This window comes from Grammomys surdaster, unplaced genomic scaffold, assembly GCF_004785775.1.
Source record: "Grammomys surdaster isolate TR1022 unplaced genomic scaffold, NIH_TR_1.0 273, whole genome shotgun sequence".
Classification (NCBI taxonomy): Eukaryota; Metazoa; Chordata; class Mammalia; order Rodentia; family Muridae; genus Grammomys; species Grammomys surdaster.
Window position 1 is genome coordinate 3,922,042 of NW_021604714.1, and position 24,710 is coordinate 3,946,751.

Below are 24,710 nucleotides of genomic sequence, written 5' to 3' on the forward strand. Positions count from 1 at the left end.
CTCTCTCTCTCTCTCTCTCTCTCTCTCTCTCTCTCTCTCTCTCTCTCACACACACACACACACACACACCAGTCCATAAATGCATAAATGAGATCTTTAATATGCTCAACAGCTGGCTAAACAATGGAAAGGGATCTAGCTGAGAAATAGGCCTGTAAGTTTTCTGTTTCTTTCCTATCAGCTCTACTCAGTAAACACACATGGCTCACACATACATGGAGGCAAAACACCTACACACATAATTTCACTCATATTACTTGACTTGCTGTGCGACACGGAGTAAGCTACTGGCTACTCTTTCTGGTGGCCTGTCTGTCAAAGAAAACTGTTTTCTGAGTTCAGTACTGGTGAGAAGCCGCCACAAGTGCTCCTCCCAATGTTTCTGCCTCACCACAGGCTGCAATTTCAGGTGTGCACGCCACGCCTAGTGAGAGATGCTAAGCTTTTTTTATTTTTGTGGGTTTTTTTTATGTTCAAAATATTTTATTTTGAAATTATTTATTGTCAAATATTACCTATTTTTCTTTTTTTAAAAGATTTTATTTTTTATGTATATGAGTACACTGCAGCTGTCTTCAGACACACACTAGAAGAGTACATTGGATCCCATTACAGATGGTTGTGAGCCACCATGTGGTTGCTGGGAATTGAACTCAGGACCTCTGGCAAAGCAGTCAGTGCTCTTAAACGCTGAGCCATCTCTCCAGCCCATGTTACCTAGTTTTAACATCTATTTCCAGTTAAAATTAGAAGAGGGCAGAAAAAAAATATTAATCCCCCTTGACTTCATCCCCAGAGCTTCTGGTGGCTCATCACCAAGGCCTTCTCTTAGAAACTAGATTATGTATACGGATGTGGGGCTGTATTATCTCAACTGATCCTGTTTCCAGTCTATCAAGGCCATTATTAAGACACTAGTACAGCTGAAGAGTTTCTAGAGTAAACTTACCTTAGGAAAAACGTTCCCATCAACAGAACGAGACTGTTGGTAGGAAGGTATTTGTTTCTACAAAGGGTAGAAAATGAGGATAAGGAAAAGAAACTCCATCTGCATTTAAGATCCAGTGACTAAAACTGCCTGGCAGGTTTGAATTTGAGCAGCCGGAGATGGAAAAGCCCCGGAAGAATGGGAATACGTAACCTAAATTGTATTTACCCCAAATTGAAAAGTTCTGGATACACACTCTTGGTCCTTTCTGCAGAACTGGGATTGGACCCGGGGGCTTCCAGCAAGGCTGGCAAGCTCTGTGCCCAGGCGTTGTTCCTTTTCTTTCTATCGTCCCGCACCGGTCTCCCCAGCAGTTGGGATCACACACTTGAGCAAAGCAGGGTGTTGGACTTTACGACACAAGGTTTCAAAAGATAAGCCAAGATGTTGAGGCAAAATAAAGAGTTTAAGAACTACATAATGAGGTGTCTCAAAAGGAAGGCAGAGGAATGAAAAACTTGGATGAGCCAGGTATATTTGTGCATGGGATGATCTGGGTGGTGGAGCACACAAGAGAAGACGTTTAATCATAAAGAAATCTGAATGTAGAAAGGGAATAAAAGAATTATTAACCTTGTAATTTAGAAGCTGGAAACATTACAGACTGCCACAAGGGAATTTTGAACACTGGGGTCCTGGGGTCAAATAAGATTATGAATAACACATATTTTGGGCAAAATGGTTATCTGGGAAAAGAACTGGGGCTCATACAAATGTACATTAGGTGGGCAGGGAGCCCTGTGTCTATGCCCTAGCAATTCATAAGAGATCATCTGAACACACTAAGCTGTGTGCAAACACAAAGGATGATTCCCTATGTGGGTGGTGTTTACCTGACACACAAAGGCCTGGTTCAATCCCAGTACCAGAGAAATCAGGTGTGGCACAGTCAGAGGCAGAAAGAACCTCTGCAGGTTCAAGGCCAGCTTGGTCTATGTTGTCTGGCCAGTTCTGTATATTGAGACCCAGTTTCAGAAGGAAAGAAGGGGAAAAAGAAGTTCTCAACATCCTTAGCCATAGTTCAAGACTGTGCTGTGTACACCATGAGACTCTTAAGGAAGTCCAGTCTCACAATTTAATAGAAGCCAAACTTCTATTACATAAAGACAAAGCCAACCAAGCAAACAAAAAAACCAAACTAAACCAAAAATAAAAACCATGGTTAGGAATTTTAATGATTTTGAAGACAGGTTTTATGGGAGGACAACACAGTGACTATCTAAATGGTCTTCACAATTGCCACTGTCTTCTAATGCTATGAGAAATACAATATGAAACACTCATTTCATTTGAAAACAAAAACAACTTAGTCATCTCAAACCACTAAGCAGTGACCACACCACATGGCTAAATATGCCAAAGCGACCAGCACAGAGGAGTAAAGCAGCGTTCCTGTCTGTGATGACAGCCACATCACAGTGAACTGAAGTAGGGGAGGGGCAGCAAGGGATTGTGCAACCACTGCTAACAGAGTATATACAATGAAAACATGCTTTCTTTAATGGTTTCTACAGCCAGTCCTCAAGAACTCCATGTGTATTCCTAATACTAGGTTCTAGAGGGAATGGCAGAGACAAGGATTGCCATATGCATAGGGAAGTTATTAGGTTAATGTCCTTGGTTCTCCTCGAAAAGTCTAGAATAGACAGTCAGCAGGATCCTGACCTAATCTCACCATTACGGTTTGTCCTGAACCAGAGGACAGAAAACTTTTTTATTTTTGACTTGCACACACACACACACACACACACACACACACACACACACACACACACAAAATCAAGATAGTTCTCAGTAATATAATCCTCTCTGGGTGAGAAAAGTGAAGTTTGTTCTGTACAGTTCTAAGAGCAGAATGGCCCTTAAGCAGTAGGTGCCATCTGTCCTGAGAGCTCAAGGCTTGAGCTCTGCCTTCTAAGGAGACTTTCTGGTGCAGCAACAGCCACCACATGATCCTTTGTCACAACAGTTCTTGTTATGAATTTCTAATATAGATGAAACTCAGTTGTATTAAATCTAGACTGAAAAAGACTCCCATGCATTGAGGGATGAAACTCAGGGTAGCTTTGTGTTAAAGGCTGCATACACCTACTTGTTTGGCACACAGGTAAATGCACCCACAATCGATAGAAGATGTCATGTGATGATGTGATAGCTTTGTCCCACACAGAAGTCTCATTTTATATATATGACTAATTTGGGGTTACTTTTGTACAAGCTATTGTGAAATGATAATCAGATGTAGGTTATTTCATGTGAATCAGGTCAGTACATCATTTACAAAAGAATAGCCATTCAGTTAACTATTTAATGGAGTGAATGGCTTACAGCTTTTACCTGATGCATTTCTGTCTCTACAAATGCAAGGATTATGTTTGGGAAATCGCTTACGATGTGGACTTGTTCTGAAAATTTGCCTCTATTAGCCTCAAGTCCCAGCAATATATTTGAATAACTTTTATAACATAGTCTCTTTGGTACCTGGTCTTATTTGGTACTTTGTAGAGAATTGGAAACAGGACATACATGAGGCCGACCAGCACGAACAACAAAACAGCTAGGAGAGTGGAGGAGTACAACTTTAATCCCAGCACAGAGGCAGGAGCAGGAAGATAATTCTGTGTGAATCCTAAGCTAATCTGGTTTGCCATTGAGTTCCAGGACAGCCAGGACCACGTAGAGATCCAGTCTCATAAAAGCAAAACCCACCAAAAATGGATTTTTGAGAGGGCAAGTGATGTATAAATCTATAACAGGCAAGAATCGTATCATCAGCAGAGCTACCATGGAAGTCATATAACAATGTATCCAAAATCTACACCATCAACAGTCTTAATTAGCACTTGACAGACGAGGTAAAAGAAACGGAATCCAATTAAAATAAAATAGTAGAGATGTACAAAGACTGTTAGATGGGTGGGTTGGATAAGTGACTGTCATCTCACACCAATTTATTTTGTTTCTTAAGAAAGACCATTCTTGCTGGGCGGTGGTGGTGCACACCTTTAATCCCAGCACTTGGGAGGCAAGCAGATTTCTGAGTTCGAGGCCAGCCTGGTCTACAGAGTGAGTTCCAGGACAGCCACGGCTATACAGAGAAACCCTGTCTCGAAAAACCAAAAAAAAAGACAGACAGACAGACAGACCATTCTTAAAGCAGTGTCTAGCCAGCAGAGGTGCAGGAGAACACTGACCCAGCAGAGGATGTCTATAGAGCACATCAGAGACCACGAAAGCAATAATGAAGTTTCCACAGAGGGCTGCTGGCTGAGGCACTCCATCTCTAATGTTAACTTTAGCAATGGAATGACAACATTTCTGTTGAAACTGATTAGTTTCATGTAGTTATTTTGTCAAACTGCAACTAGATTCATAAACCCCAACAGTCCCATTAATCAACATTGGTGTATACAACTGATTAAGCACCGAGAATGTGGCCTTATCATTAAAATCACATCAGCTTGAATATATATTACTGTAGCTCTTCATTGATAGGTGATTTGTTATGTCCTTAGAAAGTAATTCCAAGCATTCTTTATAAGTTTGGATTACAAGGTAATTCAAGGAAAAACAAACCAATCAAACCGATTTGAGAAGCAGTCAATTAAATGTTCCTTGGAGGGACGGACAGATGAAGGAACTGGCAGGAGGAGAAGATTCTACCCCGTAATGGCAAGAAAATGATTTCTTTTTTTTTTTTTTTTGGTTTTTCGAGACAGGGTTTCTCTGTGTAGCCCTGGCTGTCCTGGAACTCACTCTGTAGACCAGGAAGAAAATGATTTCTAACTAAGGTCTGAAACCTTAAAGGTCAATTCACGAGGGAGTATTTCTGATGGGCTACACTAACAAACACCTAACTGACGTAGATAAAGGAATAAACGGTCACATTCACATACCTACGTAAAAACTCCAGACTTAAAAATGTTTATAAACGGAAATCTAAGGCACACAAAACACTAAATCAGATCAACAGTTGTATGTATTCCAGGAGCATCCGTCTCCTTGTACACGACGGAACATCAGTGGACATGTCCTTATTTCCTGAACCTGCCTCAGTCAGAAACTTGACACTTTGCACCATGTATCATTTTTAATAAGTTATTCTCTAGAGAGCTTACTGCAACTGTTTACATTTGCACCAAGATTATGGTAGTTGTGGGCTTCTTATGGCATCTCTGAGAAGCACCGTTAGGGTTCCTGAAGGACAGGAATCCTAATCCAGATCCAAAGAATCCAACCCCATGAAAGTCATTAGCACCTGTGCATTTGGATCTCACTGAAAGGTCTCTTGGTTCTAGGCTTTTTTGTTTGGGGAAATCATTCTTGGTATATAAATAAGTCAATTAAACAATGGGCAGAACACCGGAACGCTAAAACAATCCAGGATGTTGTTTTACCTATGACCTTCAAAATAGAGGATTACTAAGCAAGTTTGAGTTCCCATTTTCCTAAACCCGACAGGGTAATATGATTAGTAGTTTGGCTCTCAATATCACCATGGAACTCCAGGGTAAGGGTGAGAGTGCTAATGCAAGCTTGTCCCCTCAATTATCTCTACAGAACATTTCCTTTTCATTTGGGAAGGACATGTTACATGTATTCTCTCATCTTGAAGCATTGGGAACCTTTGACTGATCCCAATTTACCTCCTCTGCCTTTTGAAAACACCTGTCATGGGTCATATACTTAATTCACGAGGCGACTTCAGAACACAATTTTTTTTTCCTAGTAAAAAAGGGGAAATTGATATTGGTGGCATTTTGTATTTTCAATTTTTTTTAGAGATCCTCTATTCTATAAGTAAAGAACAGAAGTCATGTGTTATTTGATACAGGTTGAGGTTAACGGGACAGGATTCTACACAGCAAGAACAAATGACTTCTCTGGTAATCAAATATGCACACATAATAGACAATAGGATTCTGCTACTATACTATTTCAAGTTACTCTTAAAAATAGAAAGTGCTTTTTAAAATATATACAATTACAGTTAACGAACAGCCTCCAACCATCACTAGAATAATAAAGAACTATTTATATAGGAGAAATGTTTTAAGAGAAAAAGCATTTCATTGGTCTACTTCAAAGAAATGTGCAGACATGATGGCAATGATTGGAAGATGCTTGAACAATGGCACCATAAAACAATCAATCAGCTCATTACTATGTGTGTGGATGTGGTTAGAGCACCAGGAACTGTGTAGAATTAACACTACATCTTGGTTTTCACATCTTATTGCAGGAACCTGTTGTTTAAACCCTCTTAATAGTAAAGGAACTTAATGTAAGCACCAGACTCTGTGGTTCTAGCATGGCCAACACCTAACCAAGATGTTTCTTTAAGTATTTAAAACTATAAAAATTTTACTTTTGCTGAAAATGTTTACCTTCTACCAATTCTCAAAATATAATCACAGTTAAGTACCCCCCCCCCCACTTTTTAAATTTTTACCTCGGAGTTGAAATGGGCCAAATGAAGCTACAGTAAACAACAGAACGACTTTCTTTTGGACAGCACCGAAAAAACTACACCACATTAGCAAAGGCATTACAGGAGAGAAGCCTTTAGACCCAACGGTTGTAGGGTCCCGCGACGTGAGTGAGAGAGTAGGGGGACACAGTAACAACATTGTCGCGGGTTAAGGTTGACGCAACTCGAGAAGGAATTTGGTATGATAGATGGGCCTCGGGGGATAAATCAGTTCCCTCCTGGTCTGCGGACTTTTTTTTCGTTACTTTTTTACATTTACAATTAATCCTGTTGCTATCAAACCCATGATTAGGCTTATTTAGGCTTTTGTGCTGGTAGAATACAAGGGACACACGGAAAGGGAGCCCTCGTCTGGGAGAACCCAAGGAGGTGGTCGCGTGAAGCTCCTTCCGGGCACACTCAATCAGCACAGAGCCGTGAATGGGCGCTACTGCCACTCCGCCAAAGGAAGGATCAGTGTAGATCTCCTCACTGTCCGACCAAAATTCATCAAGCTGAGGGAAGTTATCGTCCTCGGGGCGCTGAGGCTCGTCTGCTTCAGTGTGCCGCTCGTCTTCCACCTTACAGGAAGCCAGTTTCTGAGGATTACTGAGGGAAGGGGGCTGCTGGTTTGACTGGTTAGAAGCTAGCTGCTCAGATGGACTAGTGAGAGGCTCAGCATGAACCGGAGAATCCGCTATGGGAAGAGATTGGTGAGGAAGAGCAGCCATCTCAGCAGGCTGCACCATTCCAGAACATTCCCCAGCAGCTGCATTAGCACCACTGTGTGCTCCAGAAGGCATTGTGCAGGGGAGATTGCTACTTGTTTCTGGAAACCCACCTGAGGCTGTTTTATTGTGCACACAGGTAGATGTTTCTGTGGAGGAAGCCGGCAGGGGACAGAAGTCTGTAGATTCTTCTTTCACTGGGTGAGGAGTAGATGAGGCTGATGGATAGCTCTTAGTGTTGTGTGAACCTTAAAAAAAATAAAAGAAGCTATTTTGGCACCTGTCAGTTGTTAAAAAGTATTTTTAACTGCTTTTCTCTGTCCTGGTGTTCACTCCTGAGTAGGCAATCACTTTGCTATAAGTATGCCTGTAATAAGATTTGCTTTGATTTGTTTAAGACAGTGTCTCTCAACATAACCCTGGTTATCCTGACACTCACTATGTAGACCAGCAGTTCTCAATATGTGAGTTGAGACTCCTTGTGGGAGTAAGGTATCCAACAGTCCTTTCACAGGGATCACCTATGACCATAGGAAATATCAGATACTTACATTACAGTTCATGACAGTAAAAAATTATAGTTATGAAGGAGCAATGAAAATAATGTTATGATTGGGTGGCTGTCACCAACGACACGAACTGTGGTAAAGGGTCACAGCATCAGGAATGTTGAGACTCAGTGACAAAGATCACACTAGACTGTAATTCAGAGATCTGCCTCCCAAGTGCTGGGATCAAAGGCATGTGCCCTTTTTACTTTTTAAAACTGTATCACGGGAATTGGAGAGTTAAGAACACTTGTTGCTATTGCCGAGAACTAGGTTTGGATTCCCAGTGCCCAGAAGGAAGGCACCGACAACTGTCTGTAACTCTGGTTGCAGCGGATCCAACACCCTCTTCTGAACTCCTCAGGAACCAGGCATGCATGTGGTGCACAGGCATATATTCAGGAAAAATGCATGCATCTGAAACAGGGTCTTTATAGAATAGGTTAGCCTGCAGTTTACAGAATCCTCCTGCCTCAGTACTGGGATTAAGAGCATATGCCAAAATCCCAAGCCTTCTAATGTTTTAGGGTCATGCTACAGATTTAATTCCAGGACTTCTTATACTAGTCAAGTAAGTATTCTGCCAGAGCCTTACCTCAGCTGATTGTACTTGTCCAGACAACAATTCTCCCTTAAGATCTCTTTCTCTTAAGAGCAGCCAGTGCTCCTTTACTAGTGAGCCATCTTTCCTGACCTTTACCATTCACTTCAAAGTGAAAGAAAACCCTAGACATCCTAGAGTAATAGAAGCTGTCAGAGACAATTAGGTCTGTGACAAAGACTCCTAACTCAGCTTGAAAAGTCTCTACAAATTAAAGACAGGAAAATGAATTTTGAGGTACTTTAAAAATAAAAATCAGTGTTCAGAGGGGGGAAAAAAATCTCAAAGGCACTGTAAGAGAAATTGTTATAATCATTCCGAGAAAAAAAAATCCATGCAAAAATTCAAAAAGTGATCACATTTGGACCAATTAGCACTGTGGAATTCATTGAAGGGATTAAGCATTTGCTTTCTTTTTTTTGTTTGTTTTGTTTTTTCCGAGACAGGGTTTCTCTGTGTAGCCCTGGCTGTCCTGGAACTCACTCTGTAGACCAGGCTAGCTTTGAACTCTCGAACTCAGAAATCCGCCTGCCTCTGCCTCCCAAGTGCCCCCTTACCCCACCCCCTTACCCCACCCCCGCAAAAACAACACACAAAATCCACAGTGTTGCCAGTGTTATTTACCAAAACCAATCTCACAAAAAAACAAACAAACAAAACCAAAACCACCCAGGAGTTGGGAGCTGGAGAGATGGCTCAGTGGTTAAGAGCTCTGGCTGCTCTTCCAGAGGTTCCGAGTTCACTTCCCAGCAACCACATGGTGGCTCACAACCATCTATAAAGAGATCTGACACCCTCTTGTGGCATACAGGTGTACATGCAGAGCAACTCATACAAACAGCAGGAGTCAAACTTGACCTAGACCTTAGAGGGAAGAGGTCTAAGTTTGAAGCAAACTCAATGATCTGTGGGTATCTGTGAATGAGGACCAGGCAAAGATCAGAAAACAGAAATGAACTCATCTCTCTGGGAGTGTGGCAGGATGAGATGGCAGCCAAGAGAAGAGAAAAAGAGCAAGTGCAAGTTCAAGCCCCCCCTCACCCTGCCCCCACCCCCAGGGAGGAAAGCTCTGCATGACCTGACACACCTGGGGCTCCCTTTGTGCTGGCAGAGATCTTCTTCTTTCTGAGGCCAGCAGTACCTGATTTGTTGTTCTTCTCCTTCATTTTGGCCCTCTTCCCACATCGAGGAACAGGTTCAGTGAAACGAAGTCGCCTCTTCCTGGTTGGCCCATTGACTTGGATGGCCCCAGACAGGATTTTGGCTTGCATCCCCTCCACGGAGCCAAATTCATCAGTGTCTGCAAGCCGGTATAGTGGGAGGACGTGGAGCTGCTCATCCCCGGGAACATTTGTGTCCCGGCCGTCTTGTCGAATCAGGGTACAAACCTGAGGGTTTGGGGGGGGTGGGGGGGGGCGGGCGGGAGAAGAGATAAGGAATGTTCTAGCAATGCCCGGCATCACCTACAGCAGGTGTGTTGGTTTGGAAAAAACCAAACTGGCCCCCTAGACCCACATATTTGAAAGGGTCTATTACAAAGAGTTTAAATCCACACTAGTCTAGAACTCAGAGACCCAGGAGTCTTGGAGTCCTGATTGCTGGGATTAAATAAAGCCTTGTCCAACAACCAATATTTCTTTTCTATACATATTCTAGTGGTTTGAATAGTTTGGCCCCTATAGAATAATGTGTTTGACTTCTTGGCCCATAGGGAGTGGTACTATTAAGAGGCGTAATGGCGCCGGGCAGTGGTGGCGCACGCCTTTAATCCCAGCACTTGGGAGGCGGAGGCAGGCGGATTTCTGAGTTCGATGCCAGCCTGGTCTACAGAGTTCCAGGACAGCCAGGGCTATACAGAGAAACCCTGTCTCGAAAAAAAAAAAAAAAAGCCATAATGGCCTTGTTGGAGGAAGTGCGTCACTGTGGGGGCGGGCTTTGAGATCCTATGCTCAAGCTCCGCCCAGGACAAAAGAGATTCTCCAGGCTGCCTTCAGATCAAGATGCCCTGCCTCTTCTACAGCATTGTATCTGCCTGGATGCTGCCATGATCTTGCCACGATGATAATGGACCTCTGACACTGTAAGCCAGCCCCTACTAAATGTTGTCCTTTATAATAAGAGTAGGTGTGGTCATGGAGTCTGTGCACAGCGATGGAAACCCTAACCAAGACGCATACCTTACAATCAAAAATCTTTTTCAATACAATTACATTTAAGGAGCACCGCTAAATTACAAAGGACTAAAGGACTCAGTGCATACCAGGGTGCTTCCATTGTGCATGTTGTGAATGTCCTTGTGAGAATGGGCGCAGAAATCCAAGCAACAGGTGACACCGGAGAAAGGCCGCCCCTCTTCATTACCTAGTCGACACTCTCCAGCAATGTCTTCATACTCCACCTAAGAAAGAAATGTGAAAACTGTAAAATAATGTTCTATCCAGCCACGATTTCTTCCCAACTATATTCTGTGTGAGTTTGGTTTTCTGTCTTGATATACGTAGTTATATGTGGAAGTACCCAGGTAGGGCAATAAAAGTGTATCAAGGGCTTGTAGGCAAGATGGCTCAGTGGATAAGGGCACTTGCTGCTGTGGTTAGGGAACTGAGTTAGAAACTAGTTGCAGGCATGAACTATCCACCTCCAGACAAACACAGTGAACACCCTAATCAGATACAAAGGTGCTGGGCTGGAGAGATGGCTCAACAGTTGAGAATTTTGACAGCTCTTCCACAGGAACCCAAGTTCAAATCCCAGCACACACTTGGCAGCTCATAAATGTCTGTGATTTCAAGATCTTACATCTTCACACAGACATGGAGGCAAAACACTAACCTACATAAAATGAAAAAAAAATTAAGCAGAATATGCTGGCAAGAAGCTCTTTTTGGGTGTGTGTGTGTGGGGGGGGGTAGAGATAGAGTTTCTGATGTAGCCCCTGGCTATCTGGGAACACTCTGTGTAGACCAGGCTGGCCTTGAACTCAGAAATATGCCTGTTTCTGCAGGGTTTCAAAGCACTGGGATTAAAAACATTTTGAACCATTACCCCAAGTCCAGCAGGTACTGTTAACCACTGAGCCATCTCTGATAAACAAGGTTTTTTGTACATCAGGCTGGACTCCCACCTAGGTCTATTCCATCTACAGTTTTGTCTTTGGCAGTTCTGGAGCTCCTAAAGGATAACAAAGCATTACCTCTCAACTGCATGCCCCACTTTTGCCTAAGGCATAATTCAATCACTGAGACTTTAAAGTGAAGTCTAGGCTAGACAGGAACATGTGAGGCTCTCTCAAAACCCAACAGAAAAAAACCCTACTTGAGTACTTTTGAAAGGCAGCAATAAGAAGTGTACATTTGAAGAGCTTTCAGGCCAGGAGAGATGGCCTAGACTCTAAGGATGCTTGACAGCCAAGCCTGCATACCGGAGTTTGCGTCTTAGCACCCATACAGAAAGCCTTGCTTTCTCTGTATATGCTTTTCCCAAAGAGGGTGGAAAGAGGAAGGAGGGTCACTGGGGTTTGAGGACTGTCAGTAAACATGAGAACCACATTCAGCAAGAGATCCTGTCTCAAAGACATAGAATGCTAAAATGTAAACACATGGTATACACATGTGTTTACACACAGGCAAGTATACACACAATCTGACAACTATTTTTAATAAGAAGGGACATATTTAAGAGGAACATAGAAAAAATGCTATGAATAGTAACTTATTTGACATAGAAATTTAAAATATGCTTAAGGTCATTGTGAAAGGTTCTAAAAAAAAAAATACCTGATTTTGATAAGCAACTGGAGCCATCTGCTTATAAATTGGGGCTAATACTGTAGCCAGCTCTTGTAAATTCTCCTCAAGCTGTTTTTCCTATAAAAAAGATAATCCATGGAATGCAACTTTAAAACATGTTAGTTATGTTAAAGTGAGTTACAGGTGTGCATCAAACTCCACTACATATAATTCCATATGTGGCGGACTTACCACTCATACTTACCACGATACAGTGGGTAGAACGACTGTGACATTAGAAATCTATATAGTGAAGAATATACTCCAACATAGAAGAAAAGGCACACCTACTTACTTAATAGAATTGGACACTTGAACACAGACAAAGTTCCTGAAGGCAAATCGAGCTATAGATATGCATGTAACATCTTATCCATTTTCAAATAAGCATTACTATAAGCTATACGTTTAACTTAAGTTCTTGGTAATTGTATTAATCATCTTCTTAGTATTTCTCAGCCGTCCTCAATTTTTAGCATTTAGACTAGAGAACACTCCTAATGGACCTCAGAGCTGTGGTATGTACACAGAAATCCACAGCGCTGGAAAGAGCAGGAAGGTCTGGACCATTTGTGCCCAGCCTCTACATGACTTCCATGGCTTTATCTGAGTCATTGAATTCTTTACATGTATCATTGGCTAGCCTTGAACTCAGTCCTCCTGGGCTAGCCTGCCAAGTCTACATTACAGAAGTTCTGAGCAGGGTCCATGTTTCAGGTTACAGAAACTGTACAGCCAGGGCTAGCTACACAGAGAAACCCTGTCTCGAAAAACCAACCAAAAAAAACCCAAAAAAACCTACATATAATTTTTCTCTCTATTCATTAGAGGAATATTGACCCATGCTTTCAAGAGCATGCTGGGAAGCGAAAGGGAAAGCTCTGAGGATCGAAGAGCTCACACTGTTCTATCAAGTCATGGGAGCATTTGATTTTTCTGATGTGAGGAGCTGGTGGTGCCACCTGGGACCATGGTGGCCAGTGCCACCGGGGCCACATCTGGGTCCATGGCTCTACAGCAGCAGGAGTTTGTTACCACCAAAGGCCAGGACGACATCCCCGGTCTGATGTGTCGAAAGGAGACACGCTGTCCCTCACCTGGGGATCATGGAAGAACTGGCCTTCAGAGTGTGAGTAGGGACTGACCTAGCCCCTAACCTCCTGTAGTGATGCGGGAAACAGCCCTACACACTGAAAGAGTTGTGGGTGAGCCAGCCCTGCAGGGATGAGCTTAGGAGAGCTGGCCCTTGGTACTGGTCTTGCACAAGGTGGCACAGAACACAGAGGGATACCCTCCTCCCCCACCTCAGGCCTGGCAGTGAGTCAGAGGCCTGGCCTTAGGGTTTAGAGAGCCAGAGAGCTGCCCTGCCCCAGGCCCTTCACTTCTCCTGGGCACATAGCAGAGCTGGGTCTGCCCATGGGGGTGGTTAAGTGAACAGACCCCCTGGGGCATGAGAGCCAGTGGACTGACCAGCTCCACTTCAGATGGCCCTCAGGTTCCGATCCGGGTCTTTAAGTTGGTTCACCCCAACATCTACGCCATCACTGAACTGCTGGAGCACATGAAGAGGCCAGTCCTACAGATCCAAAGCTGCACGGCAGTAGGATACCTGAGAGGAGTCCCAGTGACCTTCAAGTATTGGTAGAGTAGGAGAAACCAGAGGCCTCATGCAATGAATGTTTACCAGCAAAGGCGCATGGACAAAAGGATATATTGTGAGACACACAGTGACACACAGCTTCACAATGAGACTTTTTTTTAATTAGGGGGAAGGTTGTAAGGGTTATGAGGGGAGGCAGAGATAAACGGGATTGAGGTACATGATGTCAAATTCACACATGTGCGCACGCGAGTGCACAAACACACATTTAAAAAAGTTTAATAAAAATATTGTGATGCATCAGAGAAAGCGATTGATATATGCAGTTAGGTGGAATGCTTTGATCTACTTAAATGAACCTATTTAGGGATGATGAGAGGGCATGTTTGCGATCCACCGACTCTGACATGACTAATCTTACCCTAACAAAACGTGAGAACATTCCCCTACCTATTCAGCCATAATAACCGCTCCCCTGCCTCCCGATTTTGCTCAACAAGAATGACTTGTAAACTCATGCTTCAGTTTAAAAACTGAATAAAAAACTGGACCAACCTCTTTGCTTATGAGGGCCTTGCGGTCTGGAGCGATCCATCCAGTTTTCATGCTGCTTCCTTCAGAGCTCATTCCAGTAATTCTTTTATAGTAGTTCTGTGGGAAGTAAACTTTCTTAGTTTTGTTGTTGTTGCTGTTTTTGTTTTGTTTTGTTTGTGGGGTTTTTTTTTTTTAGACAGGTTTTCTTTGTTTAGTCCTGCAACTTGCTCTGTAGACCAGGCTGGTCTCCAGCTCTGAAATCCTCCTGTCTCTGCCTTGTGAGTCCTGGGAACAAAGGCATGGGCCACTGCCACCCTGTTGCAGTAAATCTCCAACCCAAATAAGCCCGGTCAATGCAAACACAACTCAATAATTATGGCTATAAGCTGCACACCCAGATCGGGCAGATTCACCACTACACTACTCTATTCCCCAGCTACGAGACAGAAATTGTGGGTTTTCCAAGCCACGCACTTTTCCTTCCATCTCCGTCTCCTCCTTCTCCTTTTCTCTTCCCACTCTCTCTTCTCCACCAAACTTTTCAGCTCCACCTCCCCTTCTACTGCCCAGTCACCAGCTCTAACGGTTATTTTACAAGTTAAGGTGGGCAGAAGGTTTACAAGAAGTCACCTGTGTACTGATTCACCCCCTTCCCAGGAAGGCGGGATTAGTATCAAAATACAAGACCAGGGCTATCCACAACACCACCCGGCACTTTCTTAGTTTTTAAAATGTAGGCAAATGAGTTTGTTTGACTCTGGCTGCCCATAAAACCCTAAGTTTGTTTGTTTTTTTTTCTTAAAAAAAAAAAAAAAAAAAAAAGATTTACTTTTGTGTATGTGAATATAGAGTAGCTGTCTTCAGACACACCAGAAGAGGGCATCGGATCTCATTACAGATGGTTGTGAGCCACCATGTGGTTGCTGGGAATTGAACTCAGGACCTCTGGAAGAGCAGTGCTCTTAACCGCTCATAATAATGGTTCCCTCTGTCTGGTGCTGGGGAGCAGTAAGACTCATGGACAACTGTAATAGTCTTTACCTGACTTAGAAACTTAGTGGCGACATGTGTATTTTAGTCATTTGTGACTGTTTTCAAGAAACTTTTAAGGCACTCTACATGGTTCTACACTGTAGATACCACAGGACAATTCAAAAGGCAACTCACATGTAAGGGATAGGTTGGAGCGAGTCTGAATTTTCTGGGGTTTTCACTTCTCCCAAACTTACAGCCGTTGAAATACATGCTCCACGAACAACCAAAGGAGAACGACGCTCCGCAGGTTTTTGGGTCGGTGCCCTGACAGGTGCAGGTACGTCTGGAAGACGGTCAGTAGGCCATTAGACAAGGGCAAAGGAATGGTTCATGAACAGGTTATAATATTTATACTTTCTTCAATAGGACATACCCTGGCTACTTCTAGCCTCAAACTTACCAGCAACCTAACCTCTTTCCTCTGAATCAATTCCTGGTTCTTATTTAACTAAAGTGATTATCCAAGCTTCTAAGGCCAGGTAGAAAACAAGCTTGCCTATGTTTGACTTTAGAGACCCAAGGAGGAGAAATAAAGGCAGGAAATTGAAACCTTCCTTTTCAACTAAAAACCTTGACGTCCTCTTGAACTGTAGCTCCTTTATGTCTAAGGTGACCTCGGCAAAGAGCATGCACCCCACTAAACACACGGTCTCTGTCGATTGTGATAAGGCGTTATGAGGACTACAGCAGGAATGATGAAAGGCTGCTTGCCTCGGGACATTTCAAAAGCACTAAAGTAGATTCCAAGTGAACAAGTTTAGAGTTCTAGGCCAGCTATCTAGACCCTGCCCCAAAAATCTATGAATAAATAAATAAATAAATAAATTTGCAAATGACAGGGAAGAGGATGACAGTACAGCACTGGCTCCATCCCAGTAGAGGGCAAGAAAATCCTTAACATCAGAAGTTGTTGATTTTCTTCTTTTTTTTTGGTGGTGCTGGGGACTGAGCCTAGCAAGTTCCAAAAGCTACGTAAGTCCGATACAGTCCTAGCTCCAACTCATGGAGGGCCAGCGGCCTCTAACAGCGTGCAGCTTTCCTTTCACGGTACTAAAGAGGCCTGTTCCTCACATGGTAGTCTCAGTTGGCAGTTACTTAGCAATTTACCGCTCACAACAGAGGGAGGGAGAACAACGCAGATCTGATTACTTTTTGTTGAGGGTACACCTTCGGTCGGTGGGATGCCCGCTGTAGGACCTCAAGTTCTCAGTGAGCTCATCATACAGGCGGTCAGCCATCGGGCGAGGGATCCCTTCCCACAGCAGGATAAGGACAACTATCACAGCCGTAGCACAGTGATGGTCTACACGCTCGCGAACCAAACAAAGGACCTTCTCTTCAGGACCGCTTCTTCTAAGCACCTGAAAGAACACAATGTATTCATCTGTACAAGCTTTATACATCAGGAGCCAGACTTTTTTTCTTTCATTCTTTTCCTTTTCTTTCCGTTTTTGGGAGGTGGGGTAGGGGAAGTCTTACACATCCCAGGCTTCAGAGTCACTGTAAAAAAATAAATAAATAACATAAAAAAAATTGTTTCCATTGAATTTCATGTGTATGGTGCCTTAACTCCATGTATGTATGTAACACATACGAACTTGTAGTGTGATACAGTTTTGAACACCATGTGGGTGCTAGGACCTCTGTAAGAACAGGAAGAAATGTTCTTAAATGTTCTGAGCCATCACTCAAGGCCTGGAAACAACTTGTCCTCATGAACTCTTTACACAGGAGGGGCTAAGGTGTGTGCTTTGCCTGTTGCTGAGACAGGGTGTCTGTGTCATCCATGAGGTGACCCTTGCTTGGCTGAACTGACTATACTCCAGGATTAATCTTCTGAGTCTGGACACTGCAGCCACGGAACTGCTTTAAATCAAAGACGTTTGTCTTATTTGAAGAAGTCAATAGTGAATGAAGAAAAATTAAACACATCACTGTGTAAGTTGTCAGAATACTGAAGGCCAAAGAAATGTAGCTACCACGGCAGTGGGAGACTCTGGATTTCTTGGAGTCCCATAAAAAATCCTGTCTGATTTTTAAAACGTTTCTTCCCAGGTAATAGAAGTGGAATAACCCAAGGAGAGAACATGATCCGCACTATAAAATGTGCAGACTAGCCTGGGCCATTGCTCAGCTGATGGAGTGCTGACCAGGCATGCACGAGCCTGGGTCTCTCCAGTCCAGCACAGAGCCAGCAAAAAGAAATGCATGTGTGACTGCAGTCCCAGCACCCCTGAGGTAGGGTCAAGAGGAGCAGAAATTCACAATTGTCCCTGGCTAGAAATCTAGTTGGAAGCCAGCCTGGGATATAGGAGAGACCCTGTCTCAAACAAATAACAGTAATCCTTTCAAGAAATGGCACCATTTAGCTGTCTATACGAGGTGAGATAAGGAGGAGGTCTGTTTTCCTCTGAGCCTGCAGCCAAGACTGTCAGCTAGATGTGGTGGGGCATGACTTTAATCATAGTGTTTGGAGGGCAGAGGCATGTTGAAGCTAGCCTGTTCTTCATAAGTGTTCCAGGCACTACACAGTGAGACCCTATCTCAAAAAAAACAAAAAACAACAACAACAAAAAACCACACAAGGGCAAAAGAGCGCAGGAGTTTGATGCATGGAAATCACATGGTGCAGAGCACTGGCTATCTGTGGCTCTAGAGAACATACATGTGCCATGACACATATGGCCCAGCACTCAGCCAGCCACTGACACACTAGTAATAAAAGTGTGAAATGTACACATATATAAATGTAAACATGTACACATGTAAAAATTTATGGTACATAAAAACCCCAGAGGAAGGACCACCAAGGAGGTGAATTCAGCATATATGGGTACCTGAGTTAGAATTACTCAGAACCAACATAAAGTTAGGCTTCCTGGGATACACATTTCATCCCAAGACTCCTGGTCTCCAGCCACCCAAGGAGACACACTGAAAGGCATCTAAAATATCTGGAGGCCTAGCACAGTAGCAAAGTACTCCATTGGCATGCACTGGGCTTTAAGTTTGATCCCTAGTTCCACAAAGGAAAATCAACAACAAACCCTACACCATTTAAAAAAAAAAAAAAAAATATATTTATATATATATCTATATATATATATATATATATATATATCCCACCTTCACAAATATGAAGGTAAAAGAAATCCCAATAGAAAGGCTAAAATGAAAAAGATACAAAATAGCCTGGCGGTTGTGGCGCACCCTTTAATCCCAGCACTTGGGAGGCAGAGGCCGGCGGATTTCTGAGTTTGAGAGTTCTACAGAGTGAGTTCCAGGACACCCAGGGCTACACAGAGAAACCCTGTCTCGAAAAAAAAAAAAAAAAAAAAAAAAAAACAAAAAAACAAAAAAAAAAGAAAGAAAGAAAGAAAAAAAAAGAAAAAGATACAAACTATCAAAACCTGAAGACACTGAACGCTGGACACATTACATATGAGAGCTGCCGCAGCAGCAAATAACTACTCCAAGCCTTTTAGTGTCAACAAAATTCCAGCAGGAACATAGGGCCAAAGATCAGACAGACATCTGTAGTTACAGAGCCCGCCCTCGTCCTCTCTGTCTCCCAGCCCTAGCGGGGATTCTATCTGGGAATGGAGTGGAAGCAAGTGGCCAATCACAGGAATTTGGGCTTTTTGCAGAAATGGATGACTTAAAAAGAAAACCCAATATTGGCTCCTGGTTATTACAGGCTCACATTGACAAGTTTCCATAACCGTTCTCTAGTAATTCAGAGAATATTCTCTGCTGGTTCAGGGTCTTCTGCCCTCCTGTAGCAACTGAGGCTCCTGAGTACAGCTCAGAACAGGACAAACACTTGCTGAACAAATAATTAGAAACCACAAAGTCTAGTGGAGTTACATTTCAAACCCTAACGTTGATATTATTAATCAGAAAGAAAATGCTGTTTATGACCCAACCTTCGGAGGATACGTTATGGTAAATGTCAGAGGCTAAAGCAGGAGAAACCCAAGGGCCGAGCAAAGCCAGCCAGAGCTGTGAGACTATCTTAAAATTGAGAAAGTGAAATTCAAACCAAATCTTTGTATTTTGTACCTCAAAGGATGTGTCAGCTTGTGAATTGTAGAAGCCAAAGGGCAATGAGACTTGAGAAGAAAACTGTTACCTCTAAGTCTTAAGCTTATTCATATTTAATAAGCACCATCCATCCATCTGTCCATCCATCTATGTATCTATGTATCTATCTATCTATGTATCTATGTATCTATCTATCTATCTATCTATCTGCCTATCATCTATCTATCTATTGGCTTTGGGATACAGGAAGTCCCAGGACTTACTGAGCAACCATGTATTACTTTGCATACACAGGACATGAGGTCAAATCCTCACCAAACACCAAAAAAATTGGCCATGGCCATTTATTCCCTTAACCAGGGCATTGCAGAACAGAGACAGGTGGAGGAAATAATGAAGCACCTGTGGTCCTCCTCTGCCACTCACATGAGGGACACAGTCACACAGTCACCCTTCCTATACACAGGAAGCCATTCCAAGACTTAGGTTGCACAATATCTACAAGTTACGAAACTAACATTCTTCAAGATATCTCGTATTCTATTGATTTTGGAGATTGAGTCTGGCTGCACAGTCCAGGCTTACCCAGTCCTCGGGATCCTCTACTTCAGCCTCCTGAATACAGTGTTCTTGTTCCATCCATAACACTCTAGAGATGTACTTTACATATCATAAAATTACCATCTTATTTTTTTTTTAAAGATTTATTTTATGTATGTGAGTGCACTGTTGCTGTCTTCAGACACTCCAGAAGAGGGCATCAGAGCCCATTACAGATGGTTGTGAGCCACTGTGTGGTTGCTGGGCATTGCACTCAGGACCTCTGGAAAAGCAGTCAGTGCTCTTAACCCCTGAGCCATCTCTCCAGCTCCTCCCCACCCCCATTTTACCCTTTTATTGATTGACGGAGAAAGAGTCCAATGAGCATGCTCATCTCTATTGCTTAGCTTTCCAGCCTAAAGTCTGAGAGATGGAGATCTCAGTGAAACACACTTGTCTAGTGTGTACACTGCCCTGATTTTCCAGTTCTGGAATACACTTTTTCTTTTTCTCCTTGAGACAAGGTTTCTCTGTGTAGCCCTATACTGTCTTGGAACTCACTCTGTAGACCAGTCTCTGCCTACCTCCTGCCTCCCAAGTTCTATTAAACAGTGTACCACCAACAGCCAGCTATAACCTATTATTTTTAAGTGTGTGTGCATGGGTCTCAATAGCATAACATATGCCTGGCACATAGAAAGGTCTTGGATTCAATATTCAAACCACAACTAAATAGGTAGAGAGGTGATTTAAAAATTCTCTCTGGGGCTGGAGAGATGGCTCAGCGGTTAAGAGCACTGACTTCTCTTCCAGAGGTCTTGAGTTCAATTCCCAGCAACCACATGGTGGCTCACAACCATCTGTAATGGAATCTGATGCCCTCTTCTGGTGTGTCTGAAGACAGCTACAGTGTACTTATATACATAAAATAAATAAATAAATTTAAAAAAAAAATAAAAAAAAAATAAAAATTCTCTCTGGGCTAGGACCTCTATCTAAAGTAGAGGCAGCTGTATCTTTAAGTTTGGGGTCAGCCTGATCATGGCCAGCCTGATCTGACCAGCGAGTCGCAGGCCAGAGAGCATATTAGCATCATTGGATTCGTTTTCATAGATTGCTAATAGTTCATGGTAGGAATAAACTGTATTTTGTTGCTGCATTCCTTTGTTGTTGAACATTGGTTCTCCATCCCTTTGACAATCTGATTCCTGGTGGATGGTTACGTGCAGATTTTGTGTAGATTTGTTTGTGTTTCCTTTGAGAGAATATGTTGAGGCAGGTAGGATTATCTGAATACTTCCAAAGTAAAGGAACCATTTGCATTAATGGTGGATGAAGTTATAGCTCCCAAGCCTTCAAAAAATGTAAGTGAAGGCACTCATTAGAGAAGACCTTGGAGGTCCGATGGAGGATGGACCTGTGTCTTCGGAAGGAACAGACCCGGGGGCTCTCGACTGCCTTACAATCAGTCTTTCCAGTCACAACCTCCATCTTCTCAGCTGTTGGCTTCTAGGAGCAGCCAGCACCGTCTTTTTGTGCTTAGCTTCCCACTGTGCATCAGTCAGGAATTCCCAGATCCATCAAAATTATTCCATCAAAGCGGAAGCTTCCATCAACCTCCCTGTAAACTTCTCTCTCTGCGCTTGTATCTTGATCTGGATGACATGGCTCTGGGTAACTCTCTTCTGCAGCCTGGCCTAGGCAGAACCATTTTCAGGCCATGCACTCTTCCAGGATATGCCTAAGCCTTTTTGTGACGGGTGGGATAAAACTCAGGAGGCTGTGGAAGTCAGGCTGTCTTGGCCCTGGAGAAGACCCTGAACCAGACCCTCATCTGTGTGACTTCTTGAATAATTAATTACTTTCAAGATGAGGAGGTGAAGTTCATTAAGAAGAACCATCTGACCGTCTGTCTAAGGCTGGTGGGGCCGCATCCATCACTGAAGCGCTTGCTCCAGCTAGCCTTTGAGCGCCTCACGTTCAACTCAAGCACAGCTAGAACATCTCGCACCTTCTAAGGGGCCCCTCCTCGGCTCCACACTAGCCAGCCTCGAGACCTTCACCCGAAATTCTCAAGCCACAAGTCAGCTTTGTAATCACCCTGGAACTCCTCGCAAGTCTTGGAACAAGTAAAAATAAAGTTTTTTTTCCCTCCTACACAAATCACCAGCATTTATTTCCTGAGCCTAAGTATCAGTCTCTTGGAAAAATAAAGCTTTTTTTTTTTTGGTTTTTCGAGACAGAGTTTCTCTGGGAAGCCCTGGCTGTCCTGGAACTCACTCGGTAGACCAGGCTGGCCTCAAACTCAGAAATCCGCCTGCTTCTGCCTCCCAATTGCTGGGATTAAAGGCGTGCGCCACCACCGCCCGGCCAATAAAGCTTTTTGAAACCACAAATAAATCAGTAAGTTTAGACTGGGAAAGATAGGTAAAAATCAGCAGAGTTGTTTTCTTCTTAAGCATACATATATGTATGAACACACACGCTCGATAACACATCTATGCATACGGATGCACATGTGTGCGTGCGAACACACACACACACACAATTAAAATGTTCACTAAAAAAAGAAAAAAATTAAAACAAGTCAAAACCGCTTTCATGCCGGGCTGTGGTGGCTCAAGCCTTTAATCCCAGCACTTGGGAGGCAGAGGCAGGCGGATTTCTGAGTTCGAGGCCAGCCTGGTCTACAGGGGGAGTTCCAGGACAGCCAGGACTACACAGAGAAACCCTGTCTCGAAAAACCAAAACAAACAAACAAACAAACAAACCCCGCTTTCATATAATATATACATTTTTTTCTCAGTGGCCCTGTCTACAGTTATAGTATCTGGGAGGCTCAGGCAAGAGGGTCCCATGTTTGAAGATGTCTTGTACTTACATTATAATGAGATCAGTGGTTTTTGCCTGCCTGTCTGCCTGCTTCCCATGAGTACGAGCGCACCCGCTGCCCAGAAAATGGCTCTGTATATTCTGGAGCTGGAGTTGCAGACAGTTGTGAACCACTTTGTGCTGCTGGGAATTACCAAGTCGACATTTCCCCATGATCTCTCTCCCTTTCTGTTATTTTCTTGTTTGGTTCTTGCCACCAGGGTGTGGTGATTTTAAGGTGCATGACCACTAAAGGCACTGAGGCACTGCCCTGCTTGATACCCTGTGTATACTGTTTGTGACAAAGGCGACTGAAATCTGAACAGGTATACTTTCAGTTTTACGCATGTCTTTGTATCTAGAAGTCCTCTATGAGATACATGATCTGTAAATATTTTCTCCCATCCCTGTCTGCTCTCATTGTTGTATTAGTAGAGCCTCTGTAACAAAAAACAAAAAAGAATTTTGATTGATTGAACTTATCTTTTGCTTGTCTTCCTTTGAGAAGCAACCTGGACCAAGAACCGGCTCTTCGTGCCTCAGGGATGGGATTACAAGTGTCAGACCAGCCACCACACTTGGATTTACTTTTTCTTTATCTGGCCATTTCAGAAAAATTTACTGCTAAGTATCTATGATCATATTGGCACCCATTTTTGTTTAAGTCATTGAAGGCTTGGCCGGGCAGTGGTGGCGCACGCCTTTAATCCCAGCACTTGGGAGGCAGAGGCAGGCGGATTTCTGAGTTCGAGGCCAGCCTGGTCTACAGAGTGAGTTCCAGGACAGCCAGAACTACACAGAGAAACCCTGTCTCGAAAAACAAAACAAAAAACAAACAAAAACAAAAAACAAAAAAAAGTCATTGAAGGCTTATCTGTCAATTGATAACCAATTAATAGTTATTAATTCTGTTTCATTGACTGTGTGTCTAATGTCATGACAGTAACAATTATTTCTTATGGTATTATGTATGTCTTTACTCTGATAAAGATCATGACTAAACACTTTGGGAGAAATGAATTATTTGGCTTATGAGCCATCATTAAGAGAAGCCAGGGGTGGCCCAAGGCCACGGAGGCACACTGCTTACTGACTTGCTGAGCCTGCTTTGTTTGCTTTTTTGAGACAGACTTTCTTTGTGTACCCCTGGCTATCCTAACTTGCTCTGTAGTCCAGGCTGGCCTTGAATTTAGAGATTCGCTGCCTCTGTCTCCTGAGTGCTGAGATTAAAGGTGGCTGCCAACACTGGCCAGCCATGAAATAATATTTTAATTAAATTTGAAAAAGTAAAAGAGAATTTCTTCCATTAGATACACTAGGATATTGTACGTGGAAATGTTTGAGGGCCTGAGTGCAACTCCCCAGAACACATGTAAAAACACCAGGAGAAACATCCCACCTGTGATCCCAGCATTGCAAGTGGAGAAAGGAATATATCTGAAACCCATTGGCAAGCACTAGGCCAAGGAGAGGCCCTGTCTCAAAGAGGTTCAGAGTACCCAAGGAAATACCTCTATTAGCTCCTGTGTGTATGTGCACACTCACGCATGTGCACTGGAACGCAAACCTCATCAGCACCCATTGTAATAAATTAATGGCTTTTGAAAACTTATCAGCATACTAAATACTGTGTTAGCCTATCTTGGTAAGTGAAAAATGGGGGCTGGAAATACAACACCTTCTTAATTACTAGGAACTCCTACCCTCAGACATTCCTGACCTTTGCCCTCTGCCTCGATCTATTCACTGATCCCTATGAGGGTATGGTAGTTGGAATGACAATAGTTTGACAATAGTTGCCACCAGGCTCATAGATTCCAATGCTTTGTCACCAGGAAGTGGCATTATTTGAAAGATTAGGAGATGTGGCCTTGTTGGGAAAGAGCTTTGAGGTTTGAAAAAGAGTCAGTCAGTCTCTCTCTCTCTCTCTCTCTCTCTCTCTCTCTCTCTCTCTCTCTCTCTC

The 24,710-nt window shown here is 43.2% G+C and overlaps 1 protein-coding gene across 2 annotated transcripts in view; it reads right to left on the minus strand.

Annotated features, from left to right (window-relative positions):
- Nucleotides 1-6,448: 6,448 nt before the first annotated feature.
- Nucleotides 6,449-24,710, minus strand: part of Tet1 (tet methylcytosine dioxygenase 1) — a 66,067-nt gene continuing 47,805 nt past the window's right edge. Inside the window, exons 6-12 of one of the 2 annotated variants that reach the window (XM_028776879.1) lie at nucleotides 16,442-16,653; nucleotides 15,425-15,575; nucleotides 14,279-14,374; nucleotides 12,112-12,201; nucleotides 10,596-10,733; nucleotides 9,477-9,723; nucleotides 6,449-7,434 (exon numbers count right to left, since the gene is read on the minus strand). In XM_028776879.1, the coding sequence (XP_028632712.1) occupies nucleotides 6,554-7,434; nucleotides 9,477-9,723; nucleotides 10,596-10,733; nucleotides 12,112-12,201; nucleotides 14,279-14,374; nucleotides 15,425-15,575; nucleotides 16,442-16,653 (1,815 nt within the window). In that variant the 3' untranslated portion in view covers nucleotides 6,449-6,553. The remainder of the gene's footprint in view (nucleotides 7,435-9,476; nucleotides 9,724-10,595; nucleotides 10,734-12,111; nucleotides 12,202-14,278; nucleotides 14,375-15,424; nucleotides 15,576-16,441; nucleotides 16,654-24,710) is intronic. The other variant, XM_028776880.1, reaches the window with a different exon arrangement.